Raw genomic sequence first — 14,021 nt, forward strand, 5'->3', positions numbered from 1 at the left:
TTGGAACGTAAACAATAAACTCATTTAGAACGCACGACACCATTCGATATCCGGCTAGCTAGCTGTGCCAGAGAACTCAATATGTAAAGTTGTACGTCACAAGCAGAAAAGTAAACGAAGTCTGTTTGTGAAGATTGAAAAGCAGGGCGACGTGGCCTAGTCATTGTATGGAGAAGTCTGACGCGGAATTACACAGCCAGACACTTCAGAGGAGGTGGGGTACTTGGCCTGGATAGTGGCAAGAAGCAACTGGCCAGACAGGTGGAGGTGTGCAGAAGACACTGTAGCCTCCTTGTATGACAGGCAGAGATGGTGGGACAAATGTGTATATTTTATCTGCTTATAATTTCTGAAATTTGCTTTAATCAACTTGTCGGGTCAAATAGGCCTAGGCTTGCAGCTTCTCTTCAGTCATAAATTGTTGCCCTAGAAGACAAATAAATGAGAAAGGCTAATACATTTATATATTTAAGCAATAAGGAACTAGGGGTTGTGGTATATGGCCAATATACCATGTCTAAGGGCAGTTCTTATGCAAGACACAGCGTGGAGTGTCTGGATACAGCCCTTAGCCATGGTATATTGGCCATATATCACAAACCACCAAGGTGTATTATTGCTATTATAAACTGGTTACCAACGTAATTAGAGCAGTAAAAATAAATGTTTTGTCATACCCGTGGTATACATTCTGATATAGCTGTCAGCCAATCAGCATTTAGGGCTCGAACCACCCAGTTTCTAAAAAATAAATAGGTACTCACAAAAATACATATCTTAAATAATAGAAGGAACTAGTCAATCATCTAGCTGACATCTGTAAATATTTTTCTTTCAATGTTTCTCCTCTCTCTAAACAGTCTAGCCTAAATATTCTCCCCTTGCAAAAAAAAAAAAACCCATCTGATTTAAAAATCAGTGAAAACTAAAATCTTGTTTCTGATAATAATTCACATCAAACTTGATGCATATTTTTTTCAGATACTGAAATAAATAAATCTCACCATTATTGTTCCACTCCTTTTCTAGAGACAAAAATAACATTTGGTGTATCATTGTACTTCAAGAAATACTTATTTCTGCAATAATTGTATTTAATATTCAGCTATATGTGACATGTTGTAGGCCAGTCAGGGTCCAGATTTCAGTTAATATTCCATTTAACCCATCTCAAGTTTTAAAGGTATCATTTCAGCGCTCTCATTTCAGCGCTCTCATTTCAGCGCTCTCATTTTGTTGGCAAAGGGAACATGTCATAACACGATATATTAGTCTTTCCCAATATCACAACCTTTCCAATAAAACAAGACATTCACTAAAAAGAATCAAAGTAGAGAGCGTAAGAGAGACATTTTTAGTATTTTCACAGTGTCAAATAGTTAAGTAGGCATCGTAAATAAATCAACTTGAGTTTATTTGTTCTGAAGATACAGGATAGTTTACATAGCACAATTAAATAGTAGGCATACAGTAATGCAAGTGTAGAACAATACAAGCCATATGTGTACAGTGGTGAAATAGAGGCGTGGTTGTAGAGATGTGCAGAGTCATCGTGTGACAACAACATGGAGACAATCGATACTTTATTATCCCATTGGTTAGAACAAAAATGTGTTTTCCTGCTTCTCCCAACACCTTGCATTGTAGCACCCCTGGGTGGAGAGCAATTGTGAGGGATGAAGGTGCCTTGCTCAAGAGCACAATGGTAGGAGATGGTACATGGGAGCCTTCCAGCTGCCAGTTCAGTTCCATACCCTTTGTTGTGTTGTCCTGGGCTTGAACCATTGTAGACATAGCACCACACCCATGCATTGGTTCTGTAGTAGCCTAGCTCAGAGCAGTGCTTCCTGGTCATTGGTTCTGTAGTAGCCTAGCTCAGAGCAGTGTTTCCTGGTCATTGGTTCTGTAGTAGCCTTGCTCAGAGCAGTGTTTCCTGGTCCTGGTCATTGGTTCAGTAGTAGCCTAGCTCAGAGCAGTGTTTCCTGGTCATTGGTTCTGTAGTAGCCTAGCTCAGAGCAGTGTTTCCTGGTCATTGGTTCTGTAGTAGCCTAGCTCAGAGCAGTGTTTCCTGGTCATTGGTTCTGTAGTAGCCTAGCTCAGAGCAGTGTTTCCTGGTCATTGGTTCTGTAGTAGCCTAGCTCAGAGCAGTGTTTCCTGGTCCTGGTCATTGGTTCTGTAGTAGCCTAGCTCAGAGCAGTGTTTCCTGGTCCTGGTCATTGGTTCTGTAGTAGCCTAGCTCAGAGCAGTGTTTCCTGGTCCTGGTCATTGGTTCTGTAGTAGCCTAGCTCAGAGCAGTGTTTCCTGTTCATTGTTCTGTAGTAGCCTAGTTCAGAGCAGTGTTTCCTGGTCATTGGTTCTGTAGTAGCCTAGCTCAGAGCAGTGTTTCCTGGTCATTGGTTCTGTAGTAGCCTAGCTCAGAGCAGTGTTTCCTGGTCCTGGTCATTGGTTCTGTAGTAGCCTAGCTCAGAGCAGTGTTTCCTGGTCATTGGTTCTGTAGTAGCCTAGCTCAGAGCAGTGTTTCCTGGTCCTGGTCATTGGTTCTGTAGTAGCCTAGCTCAGAGCAGTGTTTCCTGGTCATTGGTTCTGTAGTCGCCTAGCTCAGAGCAGTGTTTCCTGGTCCTGGTCATTGTTCTGTAGTAGCCTAGCTCAGAGCAGTGTTTCCTGGTCCAGGTCAGTGGTTCTGTAGTAGCCTAGCTCAGAGCAGTGCTTCCTGGTCATTGGTTCTGTAGTAGCCTAGCTCAGAGCAGTGTTTCCTGGTCATTGGTTCTGTAGTAGCCTTGCTCAGAGCAGTGTTTCATGGTCATTGGTTCTGTAGTAGCCTAGCTCAGAGCAGTGTTTCCTGGTCATTGGTTCTGTAGTAGCCTAGCTCAGAGCAGTGTTTCCTGTTCATTGTTCTGTAGTAGCCTAGCTCAGAGCAGTGTTTCCTGGTCATTGGTTCTGTAGTAGCCTAGCTCAGAGCAGTGTTTCCTGGTCATTGGTTCTGTAGTAGCCTAGCTCAGAGCGGTGTTTCCTGGTCATTGGTTCTGTAGTAGCCTAGCTCAGAGCAGTGTTTCCTGGTCATTGGTTCTGTAGTAGCCTAGCTCAAGCAGTGTTTCCTGGTCCTGGTCATTGTTCTGTAGTAGCCTAGCTCAGAGCAGTGTTTCCTGGTCATTGTTCTGTAGTAGCCTAGCTCAGAGCAGTGTTTCCTGGTCCTGGTCATTGTTCTGTAGTAGCCTAGCTCAGAGCAGTGTTTCCTGGTCCAGGTCAGTGGTTCTGTAGTAGCCTAGCTCAGAGCAGTGCTTCCTGGTCATTGGTTCTGTAGTAGCCTAGCTCAGAGCAGTGTTTCCTGGTCCTGCTCATTGGTTCTGTAGTAGCCTAGCTCAAAGCAGTGTTTCCTGGTCATTGGTTCTGTAGTAGCCTAGCTCAAAGCAGTGTTTCCTGGTCATTGGTTCTGTAGTAGCCTAGCTCAGAGCAGTGTTTCCTGGTCATTGGTTCTGTAGTAGCCTAGCTCAGAGCAGTGTTTCCTGGTCATTGGTTCTGTAGTAGCCTAGCTCAGAGCAGTGTTTCCTGGTCATTGGTTCTGTAGTAGCCTAGCTCAGAGCAGTGTTTCCTGGTCCTGGTCATTGTTCTGTAGTAGCCTAGCTCAAAGCAGTGTTTTCTGTTCCTGGTCATTGGTTCTGTAGTAGCCTAGCTCAGAGCAGTGTTTCCTGGTCATTATTCTGTAGTAGCCTAGCTCAAAGCAGTGTTTTGTGGTCCTGGTCATTGTTCTGTAGTAGCCTAGCTCAGAGCAGTGTTTCCTGCTCATTGGTTCTGTAGTAGCCTAGCTCAGAGCAGTGTTTCCTGGTCCTGGTCATTGGTTCTGTAGTAGCCTAGCGCAGAGCAGTGTTTCCTGGTCCTGGTCATTGTCCTGTAGTAGCCTAGCTCAGAGCAGTGTTTCCTGGTCCTGGTCATTGTCCTGTAGTAGCCTAGCTCAGAGCAGTGTTTCCTGGTCCTGGTCATTGTTCTGTAGTAGCCTAGCTCAGAGCAGTGTTTCCTGGTCCTGGTCATTGGTTCTGTAGTAGCCTAGCTCAAAGCAGTGTTTTCTGTTCCTGGTCATTGGTTCTGTATTAGCCTAGCTCAAAGCAGTGTTTTCTGGTCCTGGTCATTGGTTCTGTAGTAGCCTAGCTCAGAGCAGTGTTTCCTGGTCATTGTTCTGTAGTAGCCTAGCTCAGAGCAGTGTTTCCTGGTCATTGTTCTGTAGTAGCCTAGCTCAGAGCAGTGTTTCCTGGTCATTGTTCTGTAGTAGCCTAGCTCAGAGCAGTGTTTCCTGGTCCTGGTCATTGGTTCTGTAGTAGCCTAGCTCAGAGCAGTGTTTTCTGGTCCTGGTCATTGGTTCTGTAGTAGCCTAGCTCAGAGCAGTGTTTCCTGGTCATTGGTTCTGTAGTAGCCTAGCTCAGAGCAGTGTTTCCTGGTCATTGGTTCTGTAGTAGCCTAGCTCACAGTGTGTCCTGGTCATTGTTCTGTAGTAGCCTAGCTCAGAGCAGTGTTTCCTGGTCATTGTTCTGTAGTAGCCTAGCTCAAAGCAGTGTTTCCTGGTCCTGGTCATTGGTTCTGTAGTAGCCTAGCTCAGAGCAGTGTTTCCTGGTCATTGGTTCTGTAGTAGCCTACCTCAGAGCAGTGTTTCCTGGTCCTGGTCATTGGTTCTGTAGTAGCCTAGCTCAGAGCAGTGTTTCCTGGTCCTGGTCATTGGTTCTGTAGTAGCCTAGCTCAGAGCAGTGTTTCCTGGTCATTGGTTCTGTAGTAGCCTAGCTCAGAGCAGTGTTTCCTGGTCCTGGTCATTGGTTCTGTAGTAGCCTAGCTCAGAGCAGTGTTTCCTGGTCCTGGTCATTGGTTCTGTAGTAGCCTAGCTCAGAGCAGTGTTTCCTGGTCCAGGTCAGTGGTTCTGTAGTAGCCTAGCTCAGAGCAGTGCTTCCTGGTCATTGGTTCTGTAGTAGCCTAGCTCAGAGCAGTGTTTCCTGGTCATTGGTTCTGTAGTAGCCTTGCTCAGAGCAGTGTTTCCTGGTCCTGGTCATTGGTTCTGTAGTAGCCTAGCTCAGAGCAGTGTTTCCTGTTCATTGTTCTGTAGTATCCTAGCTCAGAGCAGTGTTTCCTGGTCATTGGTTCTGTAGTAGCCTAGCTCAGAGCAGTGTTTCCTGGTCATTGGTTCTGTAGTAGCCTAGCTCAGAGCAGTGTTTCCTGGTCATTGGTTCTGTAGTAGCCTAGCTCAGAGCAGTGTTTCCTGGTCCTGGTCATTGGTTCTGTAGTAGCCTAGCTCAGAGCAGTGTTTCCTGGTCATTGGTTCTGTAGTAGCCTAGCTCAGAGCAGTGTTTCCTGGTCATTGGTTCTGTAGTAGCCTAGCTCAGAGCAGTGTTTCCTGGTCATTGTTCTGTAGTAGCCTAGCTCAGAGCAGTGTTTCCTGGTCCTGGTCATTGTTCTGTAGTAGCCTAGCTCAGAGCAGTGTTTCCTGGTCCAGGTCAGTGGTTCTGTAGTAGCCTAGCTCAGAGCAGTGCTTCCTGGTCATTGGTTCTGTAGTAGCCTAGCTCAGAGCAGTGTTTCCTGGTCATTGGTTCTGTAGTAGCCTAGCTCAAAGCAGTGTTTCCTGGTCATTGGTTCTGTAGTAGCCTAGCTCAGAGCAGTGTTTCCTGGTCATTGGTTCTGTAGTAGCCTAGCTCAGAGCAGTGTTTCCTGGTCATTGGTTCTGTAGTAGCCTAGCTCAGAGCAGTGTTTCCTGGTCATTGGTTCTGTAGTAGCCTAGCTCAGAGCAGTGTTTCCTGGTCATTATTCTGTAGTAGCCTAGCTCAGAGCAGTGTTTCGTGGTCCTGGTCATTGTTCTGTAGTAGCCTAGCTCAGAGCAGTGTTTCCTGCTCATTGGTTCTGTAGTAGCCTAGCTCAGAGAAGTGTTTCCTGGTCCTGGTCATTGGTTCTGTAGTAGCCTAGCTCAGAGCAGTGTTTCCTGGTCATTGGTTCTGTAGTAGCCTAGCTCAGAGCAGTGTTTCCTGGTCATTGGTTCTGTAGTAGCCTAGCTCAGAGCAGTGTTTCCTGGTCCTGGTCATTGTTCTGTAGTAGCCTAGCTCAAAGCAGTGTTTTCTGTTCCTGGTCATTGGTTCTGTAGTAGCCTAGCTCAGAGCAGTGTTTCCTGGTCATTATTCTGTAGTAGCCTAGCTCAAAGCAGTGTTTTGTGGTCCTGGTCATTGTTCTGTAGTAGCCTAGCTCAGAGCAGTGTTTCCTGCTCATTGGTTCTGTAGTAGCCTAGCTCAGAGCAGTGTTTCCTGGTCCTGGTCATTGGTTCTGTAGTAGCCTAGCTCAGAGCAGTGTTTCCTGGTCATTGGTTCTGTAGTAGCCTAGCTCAGAGCAGTGTTTCCTGGTCCTGGGACACAGAGTGTTGCACATTTTTAGTTTTTTGCCTTAGCGCTACACATCTGATTTAAATCATCAAAGCTTGATACGTTGATAATCTGAATCAGCTTTGTAGTGTCAGGACAAAAAGAAGGTGTACCCCTTTAACTCCCCACGACCAGGATTGAGAAAAAAGGTTGGAGAGCCATACCAGCAGCTGGAAGCCCCTAGTACCTGGTCAGGCCTCCAGAACATCCTATATTCTTCGGGGCGTGTTAACGTTGCTCAATTGGTATCAAGGGACCTAACGTGTACCCTGAAAACATTCCCAACACCATTACACCACCACCACAAGCCGGTACCGTTGACACCAGGCAGGATGGGGCCATGATCTCATTCACAACAGATGAGTTGTGCGTTTTGAGATGCCGTTCTGCACACCACTGTTGTACTGCGTTGTTATCTGCCTGTTCGTGGCCCGCCTGTTCGTGGTCTACCTGTTAGCGTGCACCATTCTTGCCTTTCTCCTTCAACCTCTCATCAACGAGCTGTTTTCACCCACAGGACTGCTGCTGACTGGATGTTTTTTTGTTTGTCACACCATTCTCTGTAAACCCTAGACACTGTCGTGTGTGTGTGTGTGTGTGTGTGTGTGTGTGTGTGTGTGTGTGTGTGTGTGTAAAGCCCAGGAGGCATGCTGTTTCTTAGATGCAGTTAATTTATGAACTCAAAGTAGCCGGCTGACAATGACTGTTATTGGCTAAATGGCCAACAGCTGGTGCTTCTAGATAACACTGGTGGTCTGTCCTACTCCTTCGTTGACCAAATCCATATGACATTAGATACTCTGTCTTTCTCTCCACAATTAGACAACACATTAGTTTCTGTTTTTGCAAAGACTGTTAAAGGGAAATTTAAACAATGGTAAAAAACGTTCTCTCTCCCCCCCAGTGAGCGACCTCCAGACGTCTCATTACCATGAGCCGGGAGCGATCAGACTCCCAGGGGTCACTGGGCCCTGACGATGAGGTCATGCCGTACAGTGACGACGAGACGGATGATGAGTTGGACCCCGGCTCAGACGAAGAGGGGCCCCCAGGGGGGCCACAGCCTGAAGAGATCAAGAGCACCGGTGAGAGACAGGGAGCAGACACTAGAGAAGAGCTGCAGTGTACACACACACCTCTTCCATTAGACAATCTGAGAACACACCCTTGTGATGCTACCTTTTGGTTTGTTTAGAAATGTACCAGTTTCACCATTCAAGCATATTCCCTCTGACTGTCTGTTGGTCTGTATCTGACTGTCTGTTTCCAGAGTCTGACTGTCTGTTGGTCTGTTTCCAGAGTGTCTGTTTCCAGAGTCTGACTGTCTGTTGGTCTGTTTCCAGACTGTCTGTTTCCAGAGTCTGACTGTCTGTTGGTCTGTTTCCAGAGTCTGGCTGTCTGTTTCCAGAGTCTGACTGTCTGTTGGTCTGTTTCTGACTGTCTGTTGGTCTGTTTCCAGAGTCTGGCTGTCTGTTGGTCTGTTTCCAGACTGTCTGTTGGTCTGTTTCTGACTGTCTGTTGGTCTGTTTCCAGAGTCTGGTTGGAGTGTCAAAGCGAACGACAGGGCCTTCTGTAACCTGCCAGAGTTTCAGAAAAAATACCTTTTGTGTCTTAAGAAGAGCAAGTACTCAGTAAGTCACCTCTTTCCCAGTTCCACCATTATAAATCATATTATTCCACCGCTAAACTGCTGATTCAGACATGGGTCGTGTTCATTAGGCCAATGGAAAAACAAGTGTTGCTTATTGGAGAAGTTCAGACTTAGTAGCTGACTGTTTTGTGCCTAATGAACACAACCATCTTTTTCTATCTAAATATTTACTGACAACAGCAGGTTGTGTAGGAGTAATGACAGCTGCCTGTAGGTAGGGCGACAACCTTTTTAAAGGTCGAAACTGAGGCAGAAACCCAGCCCTGTCATGTGCTTTGGTGGTTTAACGTTGTGGACAGGCTAAATAAAATCTACCTATTCAATGGCTCAACACGAGGTGTTGTTTTACGTCAAGATTTCATCCTTTTGGATCTCCTCATACAATACTTTTTTTTGTTTCCATTCCAATGTTGTCATTGTTGACGTCGTATCGGATACAGTGCATCACGGACGTTGAGGTCATTTTACTTCATTTTCACTCTGCTGATATGTGTGTCTCATAGGCTGGCCATTTCCTGTACTGCCTGGACCATATTTAAAGTGCAGGTTCTTAAAGCTTCTTAAAATACACAGACTTTGGGGTTGAAAATTAGCAGTTATTTATCAGTGACTGGGCAGACTGTACCAGAACAGGACTCCTGGTTAGTCTGCGGTTGGTTCTGTTTCTCAAATCAAAGTTTATTTGTCACTTTGCGCCAAATACAACAACTGTAGATCTTAGAGTGAAATGCTTACTTAGAAGCCCTTAACCAACAGTGTGATTTTTATTATTATTTTATTTTATTTTTTTAAGTAAAAAATGGGTATTAGGTAAACAATAGATAAGTAAAGAAATAAAATAACAGTAGCGAGGCTATATACAGGGTGTTACGGTACAGAGTCAATGTGGAGGCTATATACAGGGTGTTACGGTACAGAGTCAATGTGGAGGCTATATACAGGGTGTTACGGTACAGAGTCAATGTGGAGGCTATATACAGGGGGTACCGGTACAGAGTCAATGTGGAGGCTACATACAGGGGGTACCGGTACAGAGTCAATGTGGAGGCTATATACAGGGGGTACTGGTACAGAGTCAATGTGGAGGCTATATACAGGGTATTACGGTACAGAGTCAATGTGGAGGCTATATACAGGGTGTTACGGTACAGAGTCAATGTGGAGGCTATATACAGGGTGTTACGGTACAGAGTCAATGTGGAGGCTATATACAGGGTGTTACGGTACAGAGTCAATGTGGAGGCTATATACAGGGTGTTACAGTACAGAGTCAATGTGGAGGCTATATACAGGGTGTTACGGTACAGAGTCAATGTGCAGGCTATATACAGGGGGTACCGGTACAGAGTCAATGTGGAGGCTATATACAGGGTGTTACGGTACAGAGTCAATGTGGAGGCTATATACAGGGTGTTACGGTACAGAGTCAATGTGGAGGCTATATACAGGGTGTTACGGTACAGAGTCAATGTGGAGGCTATATACAGGGTGGTACCGGTACAGAGTCAATGTGGAGGCTATATACAGGGTGTTACGGTACAGAGTCAATGTGGAGGCTATATACAGGTGGTACCGGAACAGAGTCAATGTGGAGGCTATATACAGGTGGTACCGGTACAGAGTCAATGTGGAGGCTATATACAGGGGGTACCGGTACAGAGTCAATGTGGAGGCTATATACAGGGTGTTACGGTACAGAGTCAATGTGGAGGCTATGTACAGGGGGTACCGGTACAGAGTCAATGTGGAGGCTATATACAGGGGGTACCGGTACAGAGTCAATGTGGAGGCTATATACAGGGGGTACCGGTACAGAGTCAATGTGGAGGCTATATACAGGGGGTACCGGTACAGAGTCAATGTGGAGGCCAAATACAGGGGGTACCGGTACAGAGTCAATGTGGAGGCTATATACAGGGGGTACTGGTACAGAGTCAATGTGGAGGCTATATACAGGGTGTTACGGTACAGAGTCAATGTGGAGGCTATATACAGGGTGTTACGGTACAGAGTCAATGAGTGGGGGCCCCGGTTAGTCGAGCTTATTAAGGTAATATGTACATGAATGTGTAGTTAAAGTGACTATACATAGATGATAAACAGAGTAGTAGCGGCAGCGTATAAGAGGGGTTGGCAGGGAGGGGGTGTGTTAGGGGGTGGTGGGACACAATGCAAATAGTCCGGAAAGAGATTTGATTAGCTGTTTTATTACCTGTTCTGTGGTGATCCAACTACTTCTCTTTTGGGTTAATTTACTTGTTAGTCACCAGGGACGTTACGATATTATCACAATACGTAGGTGCCGATGCGATGTGTATTGCAAGTCGATATTACGATTCAATGTTCCAAACATATTGCTCACCGTATGTCTGCAGCAGAGGGATGAGAATGGCAGTGAGAATGGCAGAATGGTGAATTTACTAAATGACTGAGATGTTGACTGTGTGATATTTGGTTGCTTCTTGTGTAAATATTTTCCGTCTGGATTTTAATGATTTGTATAACATAATAATATATATTATAACAATATAATATAACATACAAATCATTAAAATCCAGACGGAAAATATTTACACAAGGAGCAACCTAATATCACACAGTCAAACTCTAATTTCATTTAGTAAGTTCACCATTCCATGAGAAAATGCTGGAAACAAGTTGGCTCACTATTTAAAAAGATTGACAACAAACTATGAAGGAAGAGCATTTGACATTGTCAAAAATAATATTGCGATTTATATCATTAAAATAATATCCTGATATGTAAAATTTGTATTTATTATTATATTTTTTTAAATCTCTATTAGTCACCATTTAGAATAGTCTCGTGTTCCCACTCTCTCATGCATACTCCCAAGTGTTGATCGTCAGAAAGTTATCCTGATGCACGCAGAGACATTATAAATGGTATCCACGAGTTAATCTGACTCTGGGTAAATAAAACATTTTAAAAAATTAAATAAATAAAAAGTTGTCTCTTAAGTGCCACTCCTAAGACCACTCCTATCCTTTTTAATGGTACTTAGCCTTGCTAATGTTTTATTTACGTACCCTTGGTTAAAGACTATACTCATAAGGTCACTGACAATTACTTTACTTTAGCATCATGTTAACTCCAATGAAATAGTCCATATGAAAAGTCTTACATTGAGTCCTACTCCCCAACAAGGTGTTGTAGACGCAGGGTTGCATCCAAAAATGGCACCCTAATCCCCTATATACACTAAACTACTTATGGGCCCTGGTCAAAAGTAGTGCACTAAATAGGGGATGGGATGCCAATTGGGACTGGAGTGGACATATTTGTTTTGTCGGATCATTTGCCTCCTTCTCTCAATACTGTGGCTGCAGTTTGTTTATGTAAATGATCCTCGGCCTACCAGCAGCACTGAAAGATCCGTGTAGTTTGACTGAGAGAGATTTAGGTGTTGGGAAGGAGAGAGAGAGAGAGACAGAAATTAAATGTGTCGAGTTCCACTCTTTGCCATTCCTTGTCATTGCCAAATGTCAGGCCATGCCATTTGGCACATGACATGGAGTGGATTAGTTTAAGAAACTGGTACCAAGGCTAACTGCCTTGCATTTTTTTAAATATAAATATATATTTTGTTCATTGTTAGACTGGCCATTCGAGTGTTTGGTCAATATAATGGATAATCTGTGTTCATACATGATAACTGAAATTTGTTAGTCATGTGATATCTCAATTGGTACGAGAGGGGGGCGGGCGGTTTGGAGGGGGGGGGGGCGGGTTGGAGGGAGGGAGGGGGGCAGGGCAGCGCTGTATCATTCGTGGGGGGATGTCATGTTTACTGTTGCCTTGTTTTGACCATGTTTGTGTACTTGTCCTCCTTGTATTGTTTATAGGGGAATGGAATCAAGACGTACAAATATAACGCCTTAACATTCATCCCACTGAATCTGTTTGAGCAGTTCAAACGAGTTGCCAACCTTTACTTTCTGGCCCTGCTCATCTTACAGGTAAGTCTGCTGTGTTACATCCAACTTACTGATTTACGAGAATCTTCAGTGGTAGAACGTGAGGTTCCACTGGTAGATACGAGTCTTATATGTGACATCCCAACTTATACTACACTATGGAAGGAAGGAGTGTGATTGGCTTGTTTATTGGGAGCAGTTTTAAATGAATTTACATAAATGTAAAATGTGATGTAGATACTGACACATCATTATATAACATACAGAACCCTGGCCTGAGCAGTGAGTGATGAAGTGTTATTGGACAGCACCAATCTGGGCCCGGCTCCATGAGGGAGGGGTAAAGTGGGTTTAGCCCCCTCAGTTCAAACTTTCCCCCCCATAGTTTTACTTTTTTCTGTATATATATATATATATATATAAAAATTACAATTGAGTGAAAGGTTGGCTCAAAAAAGTGTATCTGCTCTGTGTTAGCACAATGGACAGAGCGCACCACGGTGTGTGTGTGTAGGGAGAGAATGCAAAGCCATTAAGGGCGGTGAGGTATGACTCCTTCGGGTTCCCATAAAAAGCGAGGGGGGGAAAAACAGGTGCGACATCATCAAGTTTGAAGTAATTTGTGCACAGTTGCAGTGGCACTGACACACTAGCTCCAAGCAAACGGCAATGTTGCGCAAGTACATATCTTCAGCAGTACGACAGTACTGTAGTCCAGCAGGACAGAGGAGAAGAGACTGAGTGAAGTACTGTTCAGCACATTGGATGCTGTTATTGGTGAAATGTCAGAAGGATTCAGCGAACGCAGCAGCCAATTGGTGGAAGCCCCTTGACCCTTGACCCAGAGAGCCATGACTTTCTTCTACATGTGAAAAATGGGAAACATCTAAGCAAAACAGATTTGATGAAAGTTATTTTGCAGGCTGAAATCGCCCACTCTGGCTCCAATGAGGAGAAATGGAACCCACTTGATATCCTGCAACAATTCTCTGGGCGTCTCTCCGCTATGCCGACCGTGCTTACTGCACTGAAACACGGACTGGCCTTTAGGGCGTCCACGGCGACATACGAGAACTAATTCTCCACTTTGACAAACGTGTCCAGTCAGCACTGAAGAAACATGCTACACCTGAGGAAAGCTCAATTAATCCAACTACCATTTGAGGGGAATCTTACAATAAGATTTCGGGGAGAATGGAATGATCGTTTACTCAGGAAGTTCCCCAGAGCATCAAGGAAGCTACAAATCGTGTGACTGAAATCTGGACACTGACTGGCCTATCACATATAGGCTAATATTAAATCCAATTATTGCAGAATTAAGTATTTCTTGCAGTACGATGACACACCAAATGTTATTTTTGTCTCTGGGAAAGGAGTGGAATAATATGGTAAGTTTTATTTATTTCAGTATCTGAAAAATATGCATCAAGGTTGATGTGAATTATTATCAGAAACATGGATTTGAGTTTTCACTGATTTTTATCTGAAAATGTTTGCAAGGGGAGAATATTTAGGCTACACAGTTAGCAAAGGGTCTGAATACTTATGTAAATAAGGTATTTTTGTTTTAATACATTTCTAAAAACCTCTTTTTACTTTCTCATTGTGGGGTATTGTGTTTAGATTGATGGGGGGGGATAATTAAATCCATTTTAGATTGAGGTTGTAATGTAACAAAATTAGGAAAAAGTCAAGTGATCTGAGTACTTTCCGAAGGCTGTGTGTGTGGATCTTGTAGCCTATATTCATTACCAAAACGGCCTAGCTGTAGGGAGCTGTCCATTGTACTAATGCAGAGCAGCAGAGACAGACTACAGAATTCAAAAGCACTCAATGGTCTCTGCATTTCAACTTTGTTTTATTGTGGTATAGTGTGATTTTATATTAGCAGAACTCAATTTAATTCCAATGCAAGAACCCCCCCCACCCTCACCGATTTCAACTGCCCCTTTAGTCACTTCATCCTGGGGTCCACAGGTCAGGATGGAACAATAGACTACAAATGGTTCTACTCTCCTTTCATCCCCCATCATCAGATTATTCCTGTG

General features: G+C 44.3%; 1 protein-coding gene across 1 annotated transcript in view; it reads left to right on the forward strand.

The window, feature by feature from the left end:
• LOC115160149 (phospholipid-transporting ATPase IC) overlaps nucleotides 1-14,021 on the forward strand; it is a 44,544-nt gene that overhangs the window by 11,268 nt on the left and 19,255 nt on the right. Inside the window, exons 2-4 of the mRNA XM_029710510.1 lie at nucleotides 7,285-7,465; nucleotides 7,914-8,011; nucleotides 11,899-12,012. Coding sequence (XP_029566370.1) covers nucleotides 7,312-7,465; nucleotides 7,914-8,011; nucleotides 11,899-12,012 — 366 coding nt within the window. The 5' untranslated portion in view covers nucleotides 7,285-7,311. The remainder of the gene's footprint in view (nucleotides 1-7,284; nucleotides 7,466-7,913; nucleotides 8,012-11,898; nucleotides 12,013-14,021) is intronic.

This window comes from Salmo trutta, chromosome 23 (assembly GCF_901001165.1).
Source record: "Salmo trutta chromosome 23, fSalTru1.1, whole genome shotgun sequence".
NCBI classification, from domain to species: Eukaryota; Metazoa; Chordata; class Actinopteri; order Salmoniformes; family Salmonidae; genus Salmo; species Salmo trutta.